General features: G+C 37.8%; 1 protein-coding gene across 16 annotated transcripts in view; it reads right to left on the reverse strand.

Moving 5' to 3' along the window:
• Window positions 1-11,709, reverse strand: part of LOC125765538 (dedicator of cytokinesis protein 9) — a 72,545-nt gene that overhangs the window by 40,206 nt on the left and 20,630 nt on the right. For 2 of the 16 annotated variants that reach the window (XM_049430805.1, XM_049430806.1), the window contains exon 2: window positions 6,274-9,596. The exons of the other annotated variants lie outside the window; for them this stretch is intronic. In XM_049430805.1, the coding sequence (XP_049286762.1) occupies window positions 6,274-6,315 (42 nt within the window). In that variant the 5' untranslated portion in view covers window positions 6,316-9,596. The remainder of the gene's footprint in view (window positions 1-6,273; window positions 9,597-11,709) is intronic. 16 annotated transcript variants of the gene reach the window in all.

Here is an 11,709-nt window from a genome sequence, read left to right on the forward strand (position 1 = left end):
ACATTCAGTTGTTCCTTCTTCGATTTTGGGCAGGCTATTGTTCCTGACTTCTTTTATGAATCGAAAATTTTAGCAAGTATTTTCCTGCTTTTTTTCATCCAACGGATGAAATCAACTCCACACCGGGAGGAAATTGAAGTGGATTAAAGTTGATTTGAAATTATCCACACCGCAAACAATGAAATTCGGATGCAATTCCTTTGCGAACGATCTCTAATTCGTTCTGAGTGTGATGCTAGAGAAAGCAATCGTAAGAGAAAACTGAGAAAAAGCAGAAAAAAACATTACAAGAGCTCTCGTTTTGCAGACCGAAAGATCGGATAATTTGAACGATCGCAAAACGGCGAACCCATCCGGTACCTTTACTGGGAGCGCTGTTTGGTTAAATTTTAATGTAATTACGTTCTCTAATTTGTGGATATAATTTGAACAAATTATGATTAAATTTCCTGCCTTCCGTCTGTATGCTGCTCCACACGCTTTCTGACCACATCCGAAACGAACCAACCCACCATGAAGTGGTCGAACAGTTAAGTTTAAATCAAATAAACTCAAACCGTACACCATGCTGGGGAGGGTGCACAAAATATTTTGATCGATAATTTTCAATCAAGATCGTGCATTTATGATCGATTTGGACCAAGTTTTGGTGGTTAAGATGTAATTCCTTTTTATTTCATGTGATTGAAATGGTCCATTTTTTCGTCATGATGTGAATTAAAACTGCAAAATGATAATTTTTCACCTAACAAATTGAACTCGTAGTACAAAATGTTACGCAGTTTATAGCTTACTTACAATCATTTAAAAACAAAAACTGCTAATAATAATACACACACACAATGTTTGTAATTGTTTTTATCTTTTTTCAATTATTAATACCAAGCTGGTTAGGTGGTGTAAGATGAATTTTCGTTTACTTTTATTCTTTGTTTCGTGAAATAAAATAAACAAAACTACTATATTCGAATCTTAAAACTGATTAAAAAACATAAATAAATAAAACACATAAAAATATACCCACACACACACGCATGTTCCCATACACATGTTTCTCACTCTACAAATTTTGAATTAATTAGTATAATAGCTTCATAAATTTGTCTAAATGGTGATCTTAACGCGGTCCCGAGGTAAAACACCAATTTCAATAAAAAATGGTATTATAAGAACAATAAAAAAAAACATTCCATCGTCGCCGTGATAGCATTCCTTTTCCTGTTTGCCTTTTTCCGATTCCTTGACGCTCGAGATCGATCGAATTAGCCGGAACGCTTTCGCTGCGGCCATGCTGCGACGACTACTTACGAATCACATAACCATCATCATCGACCATCCTCTCGCCATCTGCCATCAATGGACGCTTTTTAGCGAATGGAAACACGCATCAACCGTGTACGTCTGTGTGGTGTTGCCAAAAAACCAAATCGATCCGTGCAGTTTTGCGAACCGTCACAGCACTTTTTTGTTCGGGAAGTTTTCAAAGTGCTTCTCGATCCGAACGCAGATACGTTCAATTGCCCCGAAATCATTTGTACACACCTTTTGACTCGAGCTTAATAGCATAAATTTGCGTTATTAATTGGACGCGACCGTGGCTCCGTGGCAAGAAGCTAACCAAACAAAGATGGGTTGGAAAGGTAGTTTATGCGAGTTTTATTGTTTTAATTTACGATACAGCACACTCCAAATACAGCTGGATAAAAATATTAAAGTTATTGGCAAATCCACCAAGAAAAAAATAATTATGATAACTTTTTTTTTAACTCGCAAACTAAAATCCGAATTTATTTATGCACAAATCGTATCGTGGCTAAGCGAACATGTAGCATTTAAAACAACATGTTTTGGTAACGAATTTTTGAAATTTATTTATTTAATCTCGAAGTAGAACACACCCTCGTTCAGTTCTTTCATTAGGGTTCCGGCTTAAAACAACCCTGCCAAGGAGACAGACGATCGTAAACGGATAAATAAAGTTGACAAATAAAACTAACTTCGAACACGCGCGCTTTGGCAGCATCTTGACCGACGGAGTGATCTTTATTGGACCGGCTAACATTGCCAACCTCAAAGCTTTATCCGTGATTTGAGTTGAGGTAATAATCGACCGGTCCAGTATCTAGACTAACCCAGGCGACACCTCCGACCGGGAGAGAAAAGCCGGGTGATAAAAAGCGTTAGATCGGATATTAATAAATTAGCCACCATCGATGGTGTGGCGGAAGAATGCTTAAGAGCCAACGCTGGCGAGCGTTTGGATCGTGGAAAGCTGGCTGGAGACGTGCGACAACTCGTAAATAAGGTCCCAAATCGATTTTTTTCTCACCACCAGCACCACAATTTAAACATCATACTTGTGTGGCTGCGTGGAGAAGAAATATTTGGTGACACCACAAACATCGGGTCAATCGACGTTTTCTCTTCGAAAACAGACACACTTTTCTAATCGAATGGAATTAAGGTGTGGTACCGGAAATGTTTTGACACACTGGAACAATCCATGGTTTAGCAATGGGAAACCAAAAAGTTAGATTTGGTTTCGGAAGTTCGGTGCATCGGCGGTGTTTGGGTGTGTCGCCCTCGAATGCATCGGATGCAACGTTGCAGCGAGCCCTACAATGGGGTTGCTTTCTAAGCTAATTTCCGGCCATCCAATACCGGGCCGTTGTGTTCGGAGCAAATTCAATTTTGTGGTTGCGGTTATGGAACTTGTTTTTGTTCATCGATTCTATGGCGGATGGGTTTTGAAAAGTAAAGCAGAGAGCATTACGAAAAAATCACAACTGAATCCCGCACAAATGGTAGCAACATAAATAATGCTGCAGCCAATGAACGGTGACAGTATTCAGGGAGACAACAATGTATTTCATTGTAATGAAGTATTAAATCAAAATAAGAACGAAATTCTAAAAGTTTTTCTGAAAAAAAAATATTATTCGAACATTGAAATTTTCATTCAGTTAAGATCCAATGCAATAAAATAATGGTCGTCCTATTCGCTAAAACTTTTACTTCATGCATTTATTTCTGTTCGATGCTTCAACAATAACTCTCCCCCATCGAGTACCATTTCTTGTTCCGTTCACCTACGAAAGGTTAACTGGTTCTTGGTTCACAAAAAAAAGATGTGATACAAAGCACCAAACCATCGCGCGGTGGTACAAACCATGATTAGATGAAATTAACGAGTTCAACATAGTTGATCCCGGACGAATCGAGCAGCTAACACAAATCGAACACAGCTCAAAGCAGCGATTGGAAAATTAAACTTCATGCACGATTCCGAAAGCAATGTTTAGCGCGACTATTTTCGGGGAGGACCGCGGCAACAGCAAACGCATCGATCGTGATTTCATCCAATGCTGGGTATGCTTGAGAAATCAAAACGAAACAACTCAACCATTTTTTTCTTCACTCCCAAATCTCTGGACGGGATTGAGAAGCATGGATTCATTTGCACGCGAGAACCTGGCAAATGGAACCTTTGCCGAATTGTAATTGAATTGAGAAGAAATATCATTAATTTTGATTAGTAAAGTGTTGATCGTAGGGCGTTCCATAGCCGAGCCTCCTTTTTTCTGTCCCTACAGAATCAATCAGATCCTCTTCTCCTGGGTACACATTGTCGAATGGTTACAATGTGGGCGGTTTGCTCGTTTGTAGATGGAAAGATTAGCAAAACGGGCAAGGTTAGTTTGGGAACAAATCAACGAAAGGAAAAAATCGATTGGTGGAGCAAAAACTTGCATTTCATTGCAAGAATATACTCAAAATATCGAATGTATTGAATTTTACAAACAAAAAGAATGAATAATTATGCATTACACTTAGAAAAATATGACTTCACTTGAAACACATAACAATCGTAAGCAGTACATTAAACATGTTTCAAATTATCGATCATTAAATTGTGAAGAGTAAGAAATCGTATCTTTAACGGGCATCAACGCATCTTCAGACACAAACAAAACCGAACGATACGATCGCTATCGATTCCAACAGGCACAATCAAACTGTTGGCACCAAAAATATAATTATTTTAATTAACATTCGTACTTGAACCTTTCCGTGCCGTGTATCCACCACACAAAGCGGGTTTCCACAAGGTACGTTTCTAATTGAAAGCCATTCACAAATCATCGAATCCGAAACACGCGGCCAAACAGATCGACCAAAAACTCATCACCGGTTACGGTCATATGCCGTCATACCGTTAAACTTCTCGGAAAGACTTCTTCAACTGCACAGAAGGAAAATAGAATAGAAGACCGAAAACCACCCCCCGGTAACCACAAACCGCAGGACAAGGTTCCCCGTAGGTGATCACGGGAATCGAACCGATGAGATGTTTCGTGGACGTTTCCACCATTCCTGGTCGAGCTCTGCTCGGGTATTCCGAATGGGAAGGTAATTGCCACCCTCCCGTACCAAAATCAAGGTGCTGCAGAGAATGAAAATAATACATTCCCCGCGTATCCTTCACCGTTTGGTTGTCAGTATTGCTTCGGGAGGGTGGGATACACCAATTAATCTACTTCCATTGACCCAAGAAACGTCAAGTAATGACTATCCAAAAATAAAGAAAAAAATACGCTAAATTCTTACCGTACATGAAGGTAATGCTCGAAGAGGGGAAATTGTACCAGGAGTCCAGGAGGGTACATTGTAGATACTTGCTTAAGTATCTTTGTACTTTGGCAAACAAAAAAAAATCTCCATTCGGTTGGTTAAGGGTGCGTTCCTGTTACTGCAAGATTTCGATCTGATTTGTTCGGTCACGGGAAGAGGCTTTAGTTCATTTCTTACAAAAATATAGACACGAGAATGATATTCTCGGCAAGAGGACGTAACAGGGTAGGGAAAGAATCATCTCTTTTTGAGCTGAATAAGATTGATCAGATGCGAGATGGCTAGACGTGCATCAAAAGATGAAGTCGATGAAGTTGAAGATCAGCTGAAGATTCCAAGGGAATTAGAGTCCTACGAGAGTGTACGTGATATAATTAGACAGCGATGGCTCATGAGGTCGGATATTTTTAAGCATAACAATGCTAGCATAATTCGAATCAGCACTCAAAAAAGCAAACTTTACGAAATGTAGGAATGTTTTCTGCGGAATGCTAGTTTAGATTTCACATGTTACTTCAACAAAATATTGATTTTATTAATTTATTGTAGAATTTCTTTTCCTACTCAGTCGAAAGCTCGTCCCTCCATTATTTCATTTATATATTTTTCTCTCTATTAGATTTTTTCAAGGATGTAGTACTCGAAAATGTTAATCATCAGCTTGACTTAAACATTTATTCTGCGTTTGCTTTGAATGAGAAAGCAGCAAATAAAAACTGTTTAGGACCACCACCCGCGGTGGTGGAAAAAAACGATAGAACAAGCGTTGAGATAAAAAAAACCATCTCAGCATTGGTCTTTTTTAATTTACACTTCAGTACCCCTTTAAAGCTGAATGATATGCGAATGAAACCTAAGCCTTGGAGGCCTAACTCCGACAGGAATGCTATTGTTTTGCGTTGATCCACCTACCACTTGCTTCCGCGGGCAGTCCCTACACGGCTAAGCCCTATATTTGTTGCGTCTTTCTCTATCGACACCAAACGGTTTGATTCATTTCTTGTTGCTTTTGGAAACGAAATCAAACAAAAAAAATCAAATCCATTGTTGCATGCTCTAACTTCTTCCCGAAAGCGGTTTCCCGGTGTTGGGCGCACAGAACGGGAAGACCTTGATCACATGAAATATGTTTGCATTTCGTCTAATTCATTAATAACCATCCTTCACCCATTTGCTCCCTCAATCGTGGGTAAGTATACGCTGAGCGCGGTTTCCATGCGATAATGAAGCGAAGGGACGATTCGTTCGGCATTCAACAGCTTCACGGTGAATCGGGTTTACGGATTCTTTTGCCAAACCAAAAATCTTTACGTTCCGTATGTTCCCTTGCTTAACAGTCGTCTCCGATGAGGAAACAAATTAACAGCATGTGCATGAGAGGATCATAAATCCAATTTCATGGCTATAATGCACCATGAGAAGCTTCGCGGAACGTAATAAACTGTATGATTAAAGTATTTGGCCAAAATTATGATCACATCATTTCGCATACGATTAATTTGCGTTTTATGAGAATTGTATTGAAATTGATAAAACATTCTGAATCATCTGAAATCCATTTGAGTTCTTTAGAAGCTAATAAAAAAAACTTTTGAAAATAAAAGAAAAATATACCCGTTTAGAGTGGTTGTAGAAAATTACCTGAGGATTTTTTGAGGATTTTCCATTTTTTGTTGTGATCATAAACAAACTGTATCCCAAGATTGAACTTTAGCTCACAGATTAAGTATAACATATGCACACACTTTTAAGCAATATTATTTCATCGCCGCATTAAGAACTTTTATATTTGAATTTCACCATTATCAACACAAAACACTACATTAATCGGGGAACGACTGTTTAAGAATTATTCATCATTACGGCTAACTATGTACAAAACCTTTCAGTATAACACACGAGTAAATCAGGCACTATTCATCTACATTTTATCGTTACCATTTATCACAAAAACGCTTGAAAGGAAATTTTCCATAAACTTCACTAACAACTAATCTGGATCAGTTTCCGGTAGCATTCGGATGGTACAGTCAGCCAAACTATTAGGTGCTAATTTATTTACATCCGCATTTCCGCCATTAACAGCCATGCGGTCGACTGTGAAGTTGTAATTTGATCGCGTTTCCACCATTGCACAGGACATGCGCTTGGAAGCTAGTTAACAGCTAATATGACAGCTGTCAATCGCTTTTGTGGTAGTAGAACGACGCAAGGGGGAAAAACCAAACGCCGGTTGTAAAAGGCACGATGGAACACACAACACCACACTACATCACTTTCTATGCTCTACTCCTCTGCTCATCATTGAAATGGTTGAAAGGACGCATCGTTTCTCCACACCTTTCCGGCACGACATAAACGACAACCATTCCGAAGATGAAAAAAAACATACGCGAATTATAACGCGTTGCGGCCTAGTGCAACAGCACCGGCAGCAACACGCTGCCGCCGCACCAAGCAGACGATCTTCTCGCGACGACTGATTCGATCAAAATAATAACAATTCCGTTCAACCCCACGTGCGAGCGCTTCGTGGTTTTAACTAAGGCACACTGGGAACAGTATGGACAAAAGTGTAATGTTCGCCATGATATTTGTTTTGTTCACTTATTATTTTCAATAAATTTGTACGAAAATTGAATCCCGATCATATACTGCTAACAAAACAATTAGTTTGAATCTTTATGTATAAAAATTGCCTTCAAAGTAATTGTTTATGTATAAACTATGTTGTTATTTATAAATTTAAAATTTTACTGAAAAAGAATAAAACGTTTTTATTTTCATACCATTCACATTTGTTTCTTCTATTCAAATAAAATTATAAATGAGACAAACAGGATTTTTGACTATATTTTGTTCCCAGCTGCCCCTTAGTGTATAGTGAGAAAGGAAAAGAGAAGAAGCATATTCGTTTGCTTGCTATTCGCCTTCCTTCATCCATCTCTTTAATATCTTTGGAGAGGTAAACTGTGCTCTCTTTCCTTCTATGCTTACACGTGCTTGTAGCATGTAATTTATGTTTCTCGTCTCTTGTTCTGTTATCACTTTTCAATGTAACCAGATGAATCCCTTTTCTTTGACGTAGTGAGAAATCAAAATTGAAGAAGTGACAAATTTAAGAATCATTCACGAACTTTAGTTGATTCGTGAAAACATTTTTGACACATTGCACATTGCTTGAATTTTACTATATTACCATATATTACTATATAACACAATACTTATAAATCCCGAAATAAAATTGATTTTTTTATTCATAAATCACGCTTTGAAAACAAATTGAATCAATAACCGATTTGAGCAAATTTGAATTTGAGCAACACTCGTGCACCTGGTGGGCGCTAGTGAAACTAAATTGTTTGAATCTGCACTATGGTCCGATAGCTTTCATTTATCGGACATAAACTTCGAATAGCAGTTTTACATCAATTACATTTCTAATTAAATATAAGAAGACTGTATCATACTAAAATTTCAAATCAATAAAAATTCAATTTGATTTATAAAATATAAATGACTAAAACTAAATTTTAAGATAGAAACAAAGAAGTAAATATAGAAAACTTACATTTTATGTACCGTTCAGCAAATTGTTCATACATTCAGATAGAATCATTTCGAATAACACGAAACACCATCCCGATGCAACCGGGATGAAAACAACCACAAATTTACAAAACTGTATTGTACCTGTGATGCACCATTTCAGCAGTGCAATGATCATGCAAACCGAGCGAAAATCATCGTTTGTGTAAAATGCAAAACTCAGCGTATCTACCAGGTAACATGCAATTCCCCACACACTAGAGTCAAATGAGCGGTTCAAGCAATTGGCCGGACGCAGTAATAATGTTCTTCTGCAGTCACGTTCCAAAACCGTAGAAGCGGTATCTGCTTGCTGCACTGCTGAGAAAAAGGGACAGAAATTAGCCAAAGAACCTTTGATTGTTCTTTTGTTATGTGTTTTGCTTTCCCCGTTTTTTTCTTGTTTCAAACGTAGGAACAATCATAAAAATCCACGATGCTGTTAAAAGCCAAAATTTATTCTTCCCTTGGGAGCCGTTTCGCTACAGAATGCATCAGCTAAAATGGGTAAAAAGAATCGCTTTTACCTTTTTTTACTCGCTTTGGTGAACTTCGCTCGAAATGTGAATAAACGAATGCATCCAAAAGTCAAGAATATAAATCATAAAAAGCATATACACGTGGAGGCGCGAAAATGCAGCACTAAGAATCAGTAGAACCATAAAATCGTAAATTCGCTGACGAAGCAAAGACGTAAGCAAAGTCGGCATCGGATCATCAGACTGGAATCAAACTTTTAGTGGACATTCTGTAAACGAGAAAACCATCATGCCCCGAAGCGACCGGTAGGTTATTGGTCATGGTGTGAAATACACCACATAATGTAAAACACATTCTCACTCAAACTAGCTGCATTAGACCCCCGCTACACCCGGTTAATCTTTACGGCAGGGGAAAAATTGACAGACTCATGGCAATTCGGCAAACGGGAGAAGCCGAACGGTAAGGTTTTTTTGTTTAGGAACTCTTTTTTAAAAATATTTATGGCAAAGCGAACGATGTAAGCCGACGATGCACTTCCCGTGTGATCTCCTGCAGGGAGGGCAGATTAATTCCAAGCCAAGCATAATTAGATTTTTTTCGCAACAATATAAACAGACCGTGTCCGAGCATCATCAGGAGCGGTTTCAACTGAACGGTGTGTCCTTCCTCGAGGGTCAAGGTGTTAATAATATGCAAAACTGTGCGAAGGGAATGGGAAAGGATTATGCATACCGCAAAACAATATGCATGTAAAATATGAAATGATGTGAAACCGAAAACAGGCAACTTCAGAAAATGCCAAATAACAGAATGCCCTTTTGGGTCTGTGCTATACATCTACACATCCAATGAGACAGCAAGCGGGACGGTTGTGTTTTCTTCGGCGAACTTACCTGAAAAGGAAAAGAAAACAAAAATAAATATTATTTTCTCCTGTTCTTAACATTTAAGCGTCAGAGTTAGATCGAGGGATGCATGTGAGTGAGACAACACAAAATATGTACATTTTCGAATTAGTAATAAGATTGCTCAGTGCTATTGCAGGCGTAACATTTGTTGTGCATATATTTTGTGCATAATATGTTAACATGTTTTAAGATACGGTAAAGCATTGCATATTTTTACAGCCGTATAGATTAAAATCATAAAGTAACAATAGTGTAAAGATAAACAACAATTCAAGGACGGAAATTGCTAAAAAGTTTCGAAAATTGCTGAACATTAATACTCGTAGGAACGACATGTAAAGTAAAAAAATTGTATTCTGATATTTAGCTTTTGTAAAGAATCCCCAGCTAGCGATAAGATTTAAATACAACAAATTGTGATTCAACCGCAGACTTTTAACTCAACACCATGGAACTTCTCCAAGTTCGAAACGCTTCATTAACAACATTGTTCAGTGAAGAAACATTGTTCAAGGTTAGACTAACGTCAGAAACTCTCGGTAAGTCACGTTGTTTGCGGTAAATAGATCAACCACACGGATGAACAACATAGTAACATACGGAACAAACAAACAAAAATCAAATGAAAATGGAATAGAACCGGAATATTGTGAAAATTCACACCCCTCTGTGAGAAAAATAGAAACAAACCTACAGCAGTGGCGGACAACATTTTTTCATCAATCCAGTAGTAGGATCACACAACCTGCGCAAGAGGTTTGGCTAACGTGTTAATGTATTTTATTTCCAAACAACATTATTATTTACTCGCAACAAGGTACCTGCCCCCGCCAGGAATTGAAAGTCAGTACGCGAACGATCCGTTAATTAACGGACGGATGAAATACGACCAACAATGTGGACCAATATGACAAAGTTTGTTCTGTTATAGGCTTCCAACAGAAAAAGGTGGTGTTTCTATAGATATTGCTTAGAAGATATCCATAATCAAAGTTTTTTTTATATTTTTTTACTTCTTTAGAACGGCCGTATCAAGAGTTTTTTTACCACGTAGCAGGATAGTCAGTCCATGCTACGGGAAAACGGTCCGGATGGAATTTTAACCTCAATCCTGCCGTGTGGGCCGGTGCCGTTTATCACATACACCACCATACGCCTCTAAGTAATCAATATTTTGTTGTTGCTAGTATTATGAACATAGATTGATTGAATTGATTAAGATTTTTTTTTAAATCTTACAAAAAGTTATCAAGCAAAATAGGAGCTAATCACTCTACTTATCTACTTACTATTATTTTTTAGGAAATTTTATAATAATTCGTTCTAGATAACATTAGTAATATACCTAGTTGTTATTCAACTCAATTGAGATTAGTCGAGCTATTTGTTGTTCCTTTTTCAATTTCATCCGCTCTGTGGGAAAAATACGAGCACCATTGCAACATACAAACCGAAAGCTAGCAGCTAATCGTTGCATTTAAATTAACTAATTACAGCCTATTACCCTCACTAGAAGGTTATGCGCGGTAAACCAATCGAAACGGCTAGAAAACGACAATGCAAAGTAGGAAAAAGTTTAGTTTTCTGCTTTTATTTTCGTGGATTAGCACCTCACTTTGCACGTTCGTCTGGAACGGTCACTCTGGAATGCCAGACAGAAGTAGTTACTGAATTACCAAACATTCCTCTGCGGAACTACCTTAACTAGTTAGTTCGTTGACATTTCATTTCATTTCCATCCAATGGCTTTTAGCATAGCACCTGAACTGTACTTTAAATGTGTCACTTCTGATCGTTGTACGGTAAACATCTTTCACATTCATTTGTCACACATTAGCATTAGGTCGTAAAATTTAGATCCTCTTTGCAATTACACGCTTGACGTGGGCGAATTCGCAATAAACCTACGGGATATGTTAAATCAGGCAATTTTCTTCTCATTATTGATTCGATACGGAATGAGCTACTGAAATAGATTAAAGGAATATTCTTTCACCAAGTAATTCAGTAGTTCAGATAAAAATTAACTCTTGAAACACGTTTAGAATTTAAAACATCTATCTCCAATGGCTAGCTATGGTCAATTTGATCCAAACAT

This window comes from Anopheles funestus, chromosome 2RL (assembly GCF_943734845.2).
Source record: "Anopheles funestus chromosome 2RL, idAnoFuneDA-416_04, whole genome shotgun sequence".
NCBI lineage: Eukaryota > Metazoa > Arthropoda > Insecta > Diptera > Culicidae > Anopheles > Anopheles funestus.